Raw genomic sequence first — 14,132 nt, forward strand, 5'->3', positions numbered from 1 at the left:
TGTCCACTGGGGGAGAAGACACCCATTTGGACCAGTCCAGCAGTTGGCAGATAAAAGTAAGCAATGCGCTTAGAAACTTAGAAGCGCCTATTAGGGTGTGACCATGCCTCCACTAGAAGGAACTTCAATTGCATGGAAGAGAATTAGGCACAAAAATGCTTCTGAGACTTGAACAGAGTGTAATCTTAAAAAGGCATACTCAGCAGCCTGCCTGACTATAAGCTGTTGTCAACAGGACCTCTTAGTGCATAGCTGTGAAACACCAAACAACAAGACCACCATGATCCGGAGCCTGGGGGTAAAATAGTGGTACAAGCCTTATAGTTATGCAAAAAAGGAGCACCCACCCCCGTGTGCTTTGCTCTTAGAAAAACATGGTACTAAAATCCAAGGCAGTAGCCACACATAGTGAATTATATTGTGTACATTTAAAGGATAGTGCAATGAATGTGAACCCACCACACAAAGAAATTCTGTACAAAAGTGTATTAACAAATGGGAACCCCACATCTATGAACACAATTCATCAGCACAGTAAAACAGACCAACACAATAGGTCACAAAGATCAGTAAAATAGCAGAAAGGTATCTTAGAGAAGGTATGTCTTAAAAACATGCACACAAACATTCAATGCAGGTAATGTGTAGAAAGGAGTTCTGTGTAAACTGACCACAGAGGCTGAGTTATACATGGAGAAAAATAGCTTATGTAGCTCTTCAGAGACTAACTGAAGCAGGCAGTGAGTAAAACGGCTGCTCAAAGTCTTTGTGAGGGAGCGGAGTCATTACCCTGATGCCAGGATGCCTGTTCTGAGTGAAAGCAGCAAGGGGTGGGGGAGGAGCTAATGGGAGAGCTTACCCCCCTAATCTGCCATAGACCCCTGGGCAAATGGCCACCGCTATAGTAGTGCCTGTTGCGCAACTGCCCTGGTTGTCTAGTAGGCATGCAGGGTGCCCTAAATACACAGTCAGCATCGCTGGGGGTCTCACACACCTGTGGTGTCAGCCACTACAATATTGCTCCCTGCAAGTAAGGATCCACAGCAGTGCGGGCGCCTAGCTCTGCCCACTATAAATAAGTAAAACAAAGATACGGAGAGGCTGCTTAAGTGCTCGCTCCTGCAGCCAAACTAAAACTATCTACCTGTACTGGGTATAGTGGAGGAGCCTAGGCTGCTGAAAAAGTTTTTCTTTGTTTTTTTTGTTTGGTGCCCAGACTCCTCACAGCCTATACTCAATGTAAAGAGGAAACACTATTCACTAGAAGCATAAACACAGGTAGATGGCCAACTAAATATACAAATCATGCGGCACTTAATAATATGTAGGAATCAATTTACACAAAAATAAAGGCAATTTATTGCACAAAACAATATAATACAGGTTGAGTATCCCGTATCCAAATTATTCCGAAAAAAAACAACAAAAAAAAAAACATTCCAGAACGTGGAAAATGTTTATTTATTTTTTTGCTAAAAGCACTACTGGGGACATTAGTAACAGTACTGAGGACATGATATGTAACTGCCACTAAATATGTGCAAGTAAATGATTGCTTGGCATTCAAATTCAGTGCCTGAGATAGTACACAAACTTTTCATGTTTTGAAACCTTGTTTTATGCACAAATAAAATATGTGTGTGTATTTCATGTGTTTGTACAACATAAATGAAAGATATCTCAACATAAATCACTGAAATATGAAAATATTCTGAATTACAGAATAATCAGTTATCCAAAATTCTTTCGGTCCCAAGCATTTTGGATAAGGTATACTCAACCGGTAATAAAAACCCTCCCGTGGGTATCAATCAATATAAATAAAAAAACATTAATATGCACAGTATCACAACTTAATAATATTAGTGATCATAAAGATCTCCAAGTGCAGAGAACTCTTCAACATTACAAGCTCACAACATATGGATATCCTTATATATTCCAGTAATGAAGGGATACTGATAATTATTCAAGGGGATATTGTGCTTTTGCTTGTAAGGATTTCCAGAAGGTGATAATGGAAAACAGTACCTGTAGTGCTCAACATGCACACTTCAATCCTCCAATGGGTAGATAGAAATAAATAGCTAATTGCTTACACGCACAGGTATAAATGTACTGAGTAAAGCTGTGTTTAGGAACAATGGTCCACAATTCCTCAAATGACTATCTCGGTGCTGCAGGCTAAGAAGTTAACCACTTTGTGCTGCAGGAGAAACAGCCGGAGTGATGTCTTGCGGCCTCTAAATCCTGGTGCCCGGGCTCCAATAGCCACTAGGAGGATCCCACCGCTGGCGTGCTTGCGGGTTCGGCTGTTTGCAATAGCTGGTGTCAAATAGCCTTCATTGGTGGGCTCAGGGTTATAGGCACAATCTGTGGAAATCCTTAATGTACCAGTTCCTATTTAACACATTTTGCTACACACAGGTCATCTTTTTTCTGTGTTTTTTTTTTTTTTAAAGCAACATGGTGAGTGGCGAAATGCGTTAAATAGGAACTGGTGCGTTAAGGATTGCCATTGATTGCGCCTGTGACCCTGAACCCATCCACAGAGGCTATTTGATAGCAGCTATTGCAAACAGCCAAACCCGCATGCTAGCGGCGGGATCCCCGAGCGGTTATTGGAGCCCGGGCCTCAGGACTCGGAGACTGCAAGACATCACTCTGACTTTCTCCTGCAGCACAAAGCAGTTTACACTTTAACCCGCAGTACTTTACTAGCTGTGCAAGCACTTCATAGTGCGAGGAACTGCGGAGCGTTTGTCACAGACGGCCCGGATTGGGGCTAAACCTGGCATTCTCAGTACATTTATACCTGTACGTGGAAGCGATCAGCTATTTATTTCCATCTACCCATTGGAGAATTGGAGTGTGCATGTTGAGCATTACAGGTACTGTTTGCCATTATCACCTTCTGGAAATCATTACCTTCTGGAATAATTAACAGTATTACATCATTACAGGAAAAATGTAAGGATATCCATATGTTGCGAGCTTGTAACGGTGAGTTCTCTGTACTTAGTAATACTTAAAACTTAATGATATTAGTAATCCTAAAGATCTCTAAGATTTGTGTGTTTGATTAGTTTTTGGAGGTTGGCATTGCTCTCTCATAGTAGCTGCTGATATACATCACACGATTGCTCACTTCAGCGCTTTAGACATTTTCTAGTACACAAGTAGATGGCCACTGGAACTCTCATCTGCCTTAGATCAATATTGTACATATGCCAAATTTGTTATAAACTTATGGTAGGTTTATAAAAAAAAAACCTCACGAATGTGTAGTTTACATACTACATTCCTTTCATAACACCTTCTTTATAGCTGCCTACATAAAAAATACCGTACTAATTTTAGATACCTGTTCGACCCAGAGTAATGGTAAGTTGTTGAGAGTATATACCATTTCCCCCCTCCCTTTGTGCAGTGACCATATTCTGAGGTGCATTGAACACAACCAGAAACCGTTGCGTGGTGGTGCAAGCTTTAGTTTAAGTTGGAGATGCAGTCTAGACACAGTGACACCATGGAGATAAGCTGACATTGCCCTATGAGAGTGGTTTCTGAACTCAACCCAGGTTACAAGGATTCCCATGGCTGAGCACAGGTGTTAAATCAAACTGACTGAGAAACTAATAAAGTAACCTGTGCTTAAGCATGGATATGCTTAAAACTTGGTCTGTTATGGTGCCTTGAGGACAGAGTTTGTGAACCTTTGTCATAGGATAGACTGTCCAAATTAAAGCTGTGCAGAGACCTGATGCAATTCTACATTTTTCTACCAATAAAACCGTAATGAGTAAACAATGGGGGCAGTTTTAAACAGTTATCACTCATTACAAATGATAAATGGTGCTTGAGCCAATCAGCTCCTGTCTTTTTGTCATGACCGGAGTGGAATAGCTGTAGCACCAATCATTCATAATGAGTTATAACAAGAATATTACTCATTGTTAAATCTGCCCCAATGTTTAGTATTAGTGACATTTTATACCCCCCTAAATTATTGCACAGTAGGCTTCATTAAAACTTCCCTTTGCACCGCATTTTAGGCAGTATATGATGGCCATGAAGATGTATAAATTTACTTGATCTTAAGCAATAGCTGTAACTGAGAAAGCATTTTTTTTCTTCAATTAATCAGATATTTTTCAAAATGTTTTATTGCATTATATTTGGTACCTTATGTTTGACAACAAAAAGGAAATGACATAGGTATCTGCAGAGAGAAGCTGGTCTGTTATTGGCAGAAGGGGGAAAAAAACAGTATCTGCTGCTCCATTACTAAGTACGGAGCCTTCTCTGATAACCCAGCAAACAAATAAATCTCAGAAATAAAAGGGCTTCAAGTATTACAAACCTGTGACACTGTGCACAAAAATCCAGAGGTATCTAATTGTGCAGTACTTCTTATTCTGCATAACAAGAAGAAAGCCTGCAGAGGTTTAGGATGTCCCGATACACCACCAGACCAATGGGAATCCACTGTCTGCAAAGCCAGCTCTGGATTCCATTATTTTTCTTCTGAAGATAGGCAATGCAGACTTCTGTGAAACCTGTTCAGTTTGTGCCACAACACAGTGCATGATTTCATTTGGTTCTTGCAATACAGTTCTGACAAGTTTGGCAAAAGAAAAAAAAATGGTTTAAAAAACTGCTGGGTGGGGCCTAGTTTCCTTTTCGAAGAATAGTAAAGAGTATTACTCAAGTTTTTTTTTGTTTTTCAAATAGGTTATTCTAAAATTGATCAAAAAAATAAAAAAACAATATATTTTTTAAAGCGCAAACAACTTAAGTATCCAGAGAACTTTTGTAGAGCGATAACATACTTTGTCGCTGAAAGTCCTCTATTCTCAAGATACTTATTTTATTGTATGTCACTTAGTATCACACATCTCTAGGTCTCTGCAAACTGCGATTCACGTGACCCAGATAACCCAGAACATCTTGTGCTCAATAACACAAAAAAAAAAAAAGGTAAAGAAAAATCCAGTGCTAAAACAGCAACCTGACCCTGTGCAATGTCTGAGGTGTCTGCGGAGCTTGACTTACACGGCAGGCCCCTCTAACATTATTGGAAGTGTGCTGTCTGAGATTAATCATCTCTAAACAAGAAAACAAAACCAAAAGCACAAAATTGTAAGTAATATTTCTGCCACACACCTGCTCTGACCACTGTAACACCCTTTAATCTTTCTAAGAAACTAAATCTGTTAAAAAACGGCATTTTATTCTGATTTACGCCCTCAAATTCAAATTTTAGCAGCAAGTGTTTTTTGTTTTTTTCTTCTAAGAACTTGATCTAAGGATATCCTGAAATACAACATATTTATATATTTTTCTTCAGCAGGATATAAAGGGGGGAAAAAAAAGTAAAACAATCTTTAAAGGCAACAATTCTTTTACTCCTTTCATTCTCCACATAAGTTACAGAGCAATACAGCAGGTGCGTGACAAAAATATTAGATTGTTGATATGGTCCAATGTCTGTTTGTTGAAATCCACTGTTCACATTTCATTAGCCAGTTCCTCTGGTTCTGCGGAACTATCTCCGTTAATTGTGATACTCATGTCCTCTTCATATCCAGGCGGCATGAAAGCTAAAGCATAAGGGAAGAGCTTGTGGCAGCTGACTCTGTACGATTCAGCAGCATCTTTGCTGTCTCCTAAACTGCCATCGCGCAAGGCTTCTAGCACCTCCGTGCAGGTCTGCAAAGTAAATGGAACAAAAGTCATTTTACCCACTGGGTTTTGTAACAAATGGAAGCTCACTTGTTGTGCACATAAGTATAAGCTGCTACTTCATACATATGTTAAACTACAGCTGGTCTAGATCTTCAAGTCTGCTGGGGCTTGTAGTTCCACACCATCTGGAGCCACTGCTCATTACAAATTACAGAAATCTGGTCACTATTGCTTTTTGATGCCCAATTGTATTAAACCAACCACGGTCCAGCCAAAAAAACGTAATCTTTTGATTGTTACTACTAGATATTTTAAAGTGAAATGTGCAAGAAAAGGGATTACATAAAATCAGGAAAATTATAATAAATTGTGAAGACATTTGGTAGCACAATGGTTAGCAGCATTGGGACCCATGTACTTGATTGCTCTATGATCATGTGTGTGCCTGTGTGTAAAGCACTGTCCAATAACTTATTATATACAATATAAAATAAAGGAGTAGCTGAAAGTAGTAATATATATTTATTTACAGCCATGGCCAAACGTTTCGAGAATGACTCCATTATTTGTTTTTACAATGCATTACTGTTGGCATTAGACAGGACCGATGGCAGTGCTCATCTTTCTTTCTCCAGACCAGCATTTTTTCAGATGCACCAAACAATCTGAAAAAGGATTTCTCAGAGAAAAGGATTTTAACAAATTCCCCTGTAGGGAAATTGGCTTCTTTGCTACCCCTCTTGAAACAAAGCTGTTCTTCAAAAGTCCGCCTCACTATGGGCCTTCTGGTTGGTGCGGTCTGTTCCGAATTCTTTCGGAGGGCGCTTTTTAGCCGTCTGCGCATGCGTAGGCAACGCAATGCGCATGTGCCACGCATGGTCTACGTACTCGTTCTCTCTAATACCGTCCACAAATGTGCACCGAATAGACTCGGGAAATATGTGCGTCATTCGGCCCTACACAAGGGCGTGGTTTCAAAGTGGGAAAAACTGGGCATAAATCTGGGCGTAAATCTGGGCGTACACGAGGGAGTGCACTAACTCTGGTAGGCGTGCATTTGGACACGACACCGACTGCAAACGAACCAACACGCATGAAATATGATGTCTTCATAAGCAAGTTTCACTTTGCGGAGAGCATTTGTTCATGTGCTAGGCTTTCGGTTCGCCCAATTAGTAGGCCCGCACCTGAAGCACTCTCAGCTGAACACAATACAATCCACTCCTCTAATCATTAGTGATTAATTACACTCTTTTCATAGCTTCAATTGGAATCATTGCTGCCTAAATGGGCCATTACTAAATACACAAATATATGCTGCAAACACCACTGCACTGTTGCTATTTGACACACATTTTACACTGCAAGCAATGGACAGAAATGTGTAACACTAATATAAATGTGCATGTCACTTTTACATTCAGCGATAACAGCACACATTTGGGGGTAAAATGTAGTAATGTGTTTAAGTATCAATTAGGAATTAATTGTTTACAATTAAAAGCAATCCCTTTTTTATGTGGTTGCCTAATTGCATAAGTGTGTCATGTGGCAGATGTATGAGTTCCGATTAGAGTAGTGTTGTTTGCGGAAATACACCTAATCGGTGCGTACGGGCAGCTTCCCGTCCGTTCGGACGCTGTAAGACGTCTTTGTGTTCCCACCGCACACGCACGGTTTGGATGTTGTCCGAAAACACACCCTCTTCTTAGAGAGTGAGTCTGACCGAATGCAGACGACCTGTGGGCGTTTGTTCTTACAATGTCCGCACAGCGTGGCGTTTGGTCAGCTCCGAAAGAATTCGGAACGGACCGCATCAACCAGAATAAGGCCCTATGTGTGCAGATGCACTCATACCTGCCTGCTGCCATTTCGGAGTAAGTTCTGCACTGGTTATGCCCCAATACTGTAGGTATTGCTATGCTGTTCCTATCCAGGAACATTCTTGGGTGCCCTGAAGCCTTTTTCACAAATATTGAACCTCTCTCCTTAAAGTTGATGATCAGATAAATAGTTGATTGAGGTGCAATCTTACTAGCAGCAACATCCTTGCCTGTGAAGCCCTTTTTGTGCAAAGCAATGTTGACTACACGTGTGTATTAGGGGGAAGAACAAGGATTTCAATCACTACCCTCCTTTTAAAGTCTGTTATTTTAACTCGAGAAGTATGGCAGAGTGATCTCCAGCTTTGTCCTCTCGCATATGTTAATGAGAATCATTGCCATGTCAGCTAGTCCTTTTGTGGCAGGGTTGAATTGCAGTGGAACGGTTTTGGGGATTAGGTTCATTGTCATGGCAAAGTTGAGTTTTGCAATTAATTGCAAATCATCTCATCACTCTTCACCATTCTGGCATATGTGCAAATTGGCATCATAAAAACGAAGGCAGCAGACTTTGTGAAAACCTATACTTGTGTCATTTTGAAAACTTCTGGCCATGGCTGTAGATTAAAGGGGATATCCTATGACACGCAATTGCTGAATGTGGGTAACAGTCTCTCTTGAAACGGAGAGCCTGATTAAAAAAAAAAATATTTAAATTGCAGAAACAGACATTTTTTGCTTACAATGTTCTGTTGGGAGAAATTGGATACCCTCATAGTGAGGGTAACAAAACAGTTCATTTACCTGGAGGCTTCGGTTATTCAGGGACTCATCCAAGGCTGTGGCCAGCTCTACTGCTCGTTTCTGACTAGAAGGATCCAGATAGTACATCATTTTGGCAGCTGTAACAAGAGGCAGATGGGATGTTCACTTAATAAATTTACTAAGCTCAAGACTCACAGAAAGCACAAAACCCTTACTAGTATAATACCGACATTTAGAGGTTTATAAATTATTTTTGTTGGGGTGGGGGAGCAGGGAAAAAGGTAACTTTTTTCCCATACATTCTCACAATAGACTGATTTTGCAGATCACCAATCTCTTGGCTAACAACTACACATTGTCTAGAACAGTGGTCGCCAACCCGTCGCTCGCGAGCTACTGGTAGCTCGCCTGAGCAAAACGGGTGGCTCGACCACTGTTGCCCTCCTGCACCTCCCGGCTGGCCGACCATGTGCCTAGCTCTGCTTCGCTTGTCCGTGGCTTGAGGCGGGCGGGAGGTCAGGGTGATTATTTTACATGCTGGGACTCATCAGCAGCCGACGGGCAGGGGGTCCCTGCAGTGTATGTGAGATCAGCTGCGGGGTCCCGGTGGTGGATGGGAACTATCACCACAGGGACCTTGCCACTGATTTCACATACGCCTTGTTTTGTCCCTCGCTAAGTTCTCCCCAGTCACTGGTCCGCCAAGAGTACGACTGACCGTACACTGGCCAATCAGACCTGGAGCCATGATCCCGCTCTCCGCAGCGCCGCCCACTCTCCTGGCTCTTGCAGTAACAATGTCAGTGGCGGCAGAGCCGGCTATGGGGAGAGAGTGCTGCGGGCAGCGCTGTGAGAGCAGATAACTGGAGACAGCAACAGCAGGGGAGGGATGCCGCAGCAGCGTACCGCCGCCGGGAGCAGACACCTGCCTGCAGGTTAGCGCGGCCCCCGGACAGATGGACAGCATTGTGTCCTATATCCAATCAGTATGCACCTTCAGTGCTGTGTATGTGCTCATCTGTGCACATATATCTCCTGTGCATACCATTGCTACATCTCTGCATATGCAGCTGCCATTCATATCATAGCTGCATCTGTACAAATACAACTAATGTACATACCATAGCTGCATCTTTGCACGTGTAACTAGAATAGCTGCATCTGTGCACAGGGGGCACAAATGGGTAACTACCTGGAGCAAATGGGGTGGATAGTTATGGGAGCATAGTGGGTGAGAAGGGTAATGTAAGAGGAGTAGGAGCTTGGATCATTGGGGTGATGGAGGTAACAGTGCTAAAAATATGGTCTGTTTCTGCCATGGTAGGTGCTGAGGTTGTAGGAGGAAGCGTTAATAATGGAAGTCTGGGGGGTGGGGAGCTACTTATGTGGATATGTACTGGGCATTATGGTGTGCGGTATAGTATCAGGGGCATTGGTCAAATTTTAGTAGCTCTCCGGGAAGTTTTTTTTGTCTTTTTTTGTCGCGAGTAGCTCTCGCTCAATTAAGGTTGGAGACCACTGGTCTAGAACATATTGAAGGGCTTGAATATATGCATCCAGAGCGCCTACCTTAACACAAGTGTGACATTTACTGCACACGTGGATTCATATAGTAAATGAAACTGCAATTCAACACGCAAGATTTGACATCTTTCCAGAAATTATGTTTGTCTTTTGTCAGACGTTTTTTGCTGTCATGGAAGATACGATTCTACTTCGTACCCAATTATTGGCCTTTGTGTGTTTTTTTTTCAGAATCATAATAGCCAATCTACTGTACATACTTCAATTCATCAGGACATTCTGGCAGGCTAGTATTGGTGCACCATCTATATACATGTCTTGTGTCCATTTGGGTGTCTCCGAACCACTGCCATCTGTTGGCAGCGAGTGAAACTACATCTCTCTCTCACACACATGTACAAACACAGAGGCAATCACAAGGTAGCAGACCAGCTTTCGGAGCATTTGCTTCAAGTGGACTTATTAGTTTATAATTGTTTCAATGTGTGCACACTGCACAACCTACCCCTTACTTGCTCCTGCAGAGTCCTACAACAGCAAGAGTGACAGACAAAAACCACAGAAACATGGTGCTGTTATCCCATTGATTTGTGCATGGATAACATGTCCTTGTGAACAAGTCTTTGGAAACTTGTCCCCCATGTTCCCAGAGAGTTGCGCACGTGTTGTACAGTGACACCAAGACAACATCTACAGCGCTGCCAGAGAGAAAGGATTGCACGAAGCCTGCACTCAGGCTCTTTCCTCTTACAATTCCCTGGCATACTAGTTTTCCTATGCTAGCATGACCATACCCTCTGCTTGCTGCATAAAACAAATATATACTCATTTCATAAATACAGTACTAAGTCATTACTAGCAAAATGGCAGAAATTTGTCAAAAACAAACAATGTAAACCGTTTTCTGACTTTGCAAAATTGAAAAACTTACCTGATGATCTGTGTGGTATGGAGTCCATGTTTGCTTTCAGGAAGAGGTTATTAAAATTTGCAGGACTTGTTTCACCAAAAAGCCTGTTCATTTCTGCCTTTAACACTGTTCTAACGGATTCATTTAGTTCTTTGCTCTCAGATACTGTAAGAGAAAAAAAACAAGCAAAAACATTTAATGAAAAAGTTCTCTTTTGTTGACTAATTGCTGGAGGTCTTTCAATGTAAGGAAAGCCTGGCTTGTATGCAGCAGAATTACAAATGCAAACCCTCAAGGTAGGCTGTACACACTAATAAATGGTAAAAAAAAAAAAAAAGTTAGGAAAGGTAACTCTGTATCCCAATATTAGGAAAAACACATTGTGCATTATTGTACAAAGTAAGCAGCTTTATAGCCAGCGTTAAAGACAGTGCTTTCATTGTAGCATATAATTAGCGGTCAGCAATCGTGACTACTCTCCTTCAATGCACTCATTATCCTTTTTATAGTGTGACTGTTTCTTTTAGTGTCATATGTAATAATAAAAAAGCAGACTTACAAGCACTGAAAAATCGTTGTACTGTAAATTTCACTATGCAAAATAATTTGGGCGCTACAGTGCTATAAAAAGAAGAAGCTCCTTACGACATCTCGTTAAAAGATTTTATAAAGGGATGTATATGTCCCAGTGGTTCTTCAAAGTATAGAATACACAGTAACGGAGAGCCTGCACTGCAAAACACAGAACTGTGCTCCATCACATTCTAATACACAAAGCTGCTCTTTATGGACAGGTGAGCTATCAGAACCTACACTACACTACCAAGAATTTAAACGTGGAACAATTAATTACCTGCACAAAAGAAACGGACCAAACACTGGTGAAGCCAAGGGTGATTAGGATCTATAGTAAACGCCCTCTTCACCGATTGCAACATCAAAAGGAATTTTTCTTTATTAAAAGGAAAAAAAAATTAATAAATGTTAAGACGCCTGAAGAAAGTTATGAAATTAGTCAAATTATTCAGCAACATTTTCTTTGTTACAAGTTTCTATACCAATTACATGCTTCAATACTCTATTTTGTTTATTACCTTTCCTAAAGTAAATTTCAAAGGCATACAGATGTGTTTCTATTTTGTTCTTAACCAAGTTCTTAAGCGGTGTTAAGAATTTAATTGCTTCTTCCAATGGACTGTCAACCTGTACACAAAACAAAAGAACAACTGTAAAACAAATGTTAAGTCAACACAACAGTTGTAAAAGTACTGGTGTAATAAAGTACAAACCAAAGCATTATTATTATTGCCAGTTATTTATATAGCGCACACATATTCTGCAGCACATTATTATTATTAGTTACAGTTTCTTATAGCATATTCCGTTGCGCTTTACAATTGGAAACCGTGATTATGCAAACTGGGTAGATACAAACCGACATGGAGGTAGGAGGGCCCTGCTCGCAAGCTTACAATCTCTAGATACATTTATGCTTTACAGATATGCAGATAGATATGCTTTACAGATACTATTTTGAACATTCAAATCAGTGCCTGCCCCAGTGGATCTTACAGTCTATATTACCTACCACATGTACATGGTATAGACAAGGGGCGGTCAACTTGTAGGCACTCCAGCGGTTGTGGAATTTCACTTATAAACATGCCCTAGCCCATTGCTCCTTCCTCAGGCTATGCCATTGTGCCACCCGTCTCTCTCTTTATCCTTTATCATGTAAGCTCTTATGAGCAGAGCCCTCACCCCTCATGTGCTTCTCCTTTCCTCCTTATCTACTCCTTACAATGGCACTTATACATTTGTTGCTGCCACTCTGCTGAGTGTTATGACTGCTAATGCAGCAATGTCAATAAACAATGTCCTTGTACTGTAAAACTGGGTACACATTAGAAGACACTGCAAAATATACAATGTCATTCATGATTTCCCTTGAACTCCTGGGCAAACAAAATAGCGCAAACATGCTGAACAATGTCACAAAAAAAGGTATCGTACACTGGTCATTCTCGTGAACATTGTCTAAAATATTTTCGAATATGTACACAGTTATCTGGTTTTGCTCATTTCTAATTTTGCTAATTTCTTTATGTACTTTGTTAGGTGCTGTGGGTACCTTGTGATGCCAAACACTAATACTACTAATAATTGGCAAGCTACAATTTTACGGTTAGACCAGGCTAAACAGGTGACGAGGCATGCTGGAACGTGTATTCCCAGAACTGGAAACCCACTATTTGACTACCCGATATAGACCACATGTACACATGAATTAAACCAAACACCATCATAAGCGGTAACAGCATGCAGCTAAACATAACAAGCCGCAAAAAAATATTCCAGCGTTAAACACCATCCATGCTCACAGTACCTTGGCCAGTTTTTCTGGAATAAGTTCTTCCTTCGGGCCACCGATTTCCTCGTCATCATCCTCCTTTTTCTTCTTCTGGTTCCGCTGCTGCTTCTCCTTCTCTGCGTTCTTCTTCTCCTCCTCTAGCTGGGCTTTCTTCTGTGCTCTCCTCTGCTTGTTACGGAGCTTTTTCAGCTCTTTGTCAGACATATTGGCTATGGAAGATATCCAGAAAGCCCAAAAATTAATGAGAAAACTGATAAAAAACAAAGACTTAAAACCATGTAGTATAAATCAAAGAAAAGCAAGCAATCCGGCGGCAAGGCAATACTTTATGGTCAACTGGTTTTAATGTAGCTAAATAGTACTAAAAATAGCTTGAATAATAAAAGAATATATACAAAGATTCCTTTAGCGTATTATTGACATAGTGCAGAGTGAGAGGTCAGTTACTCTGCACTACAATGGACGATCCAAGATGGAATAGCTAATGTAAAGGCATCATTAATGGATTCCTTATTTTACTATTCTCTCATTACTTACTGGTCTTCACAGTACTTATATGTTAGTTGGGCGCCCACTATAGTTAGTATGCTCATACCCCCACTATCCATGTTGGCATGGAGTTGATTTTATATAGTGTAGTGTGCGCAGTAAACCATCGAGCTCGAAGCGTGGCGAGCCCCACGAGGGGACACGTAAAACTAAGCAAATAGCTAAGTGGGAGCCCAACTAACATACGTACCGTCTTCACTTTTCCCCAATGTATTCTTGATTTAGAGGGCTTAAATTAATGTATTTTTGTAGACAGGGACCCCAGAATTGTAGCCACTAAACAAGAGGTCTTAACAATGACCATAATAATATATTCTTGTTCTCACTTCTTGCTTGGCCTTCATATCATATGAAACCAAATCCCTAGGTCTTGTTAACCACTCATTCTGTGCTAATTGACAGTAAAGTAAACTATATAAGAAGTGCAATAGGCGTATCTGCTCTCCTGCACAATAAAACTGAACCACACTGCCTACACCTGTAACTATCCCCATTGTCCCAG

General features: G+C 41.0%; 1 protein-coding gene across 1 annotated transcript in view; it reads right to left on the reverse strand.

Moving 5' to 3' along the window:
* Positions 1 to 4,148: 4,148 nt before the first annotated feature.
* Positions 4,149 to 14,132, reverse strand: part of NAA15 (N-alpha-acetyltransferase 15, NatA auxiliary subunit) — a 43,929-nt gene continuing 33,945 nt past the window's right edge. The window contains exons 15-20 of the mRNA XM_083173574.1: positions 13,097 to 13,290; positions 11,805 to 11,913; positions 11,564 to 11,662; positions 10,732 to 10,875; positions 8,316 to 8,413; positions 4,149 to 5,712 (exon numbers count right to left, since the gene is read on the reverse strand). Coding sequence (XP_083029700.1) covers positions 5,512 to 5,712; positions 8,316 to 8,413; positions 10,732 to 10,875; positions 11,564 to 11,662; positions 11,805 to 11,913; positions 13,097 to 13,290 — 845 coding nt within the window. The 3' untranslated portion in view covers positions 4,149 to 5,511. The remainder of the gene's footprint in view (positions 5,713 to 8,315; positions 8,414 to 10,731; positions 10,876 to 11,563; positions 11,663 to 11,804; positions 11,914 to 13,096; positions 13,291 to 14,132) is intronic.

The sequence above is a fragment of the Crinia signifera genome, chromosome 1 (genome assembly GCF_055691185.1).
Source record: "Crinia signifera chromosome 1, ASM5569118v1, whole genome shotgun sequence".
Taxonomy (NCBI): Eukaryota; Metazoa; Chordata; class Amphibia; order Anura; family Myobatrachidae; genus Crinia; species Crinia signifera.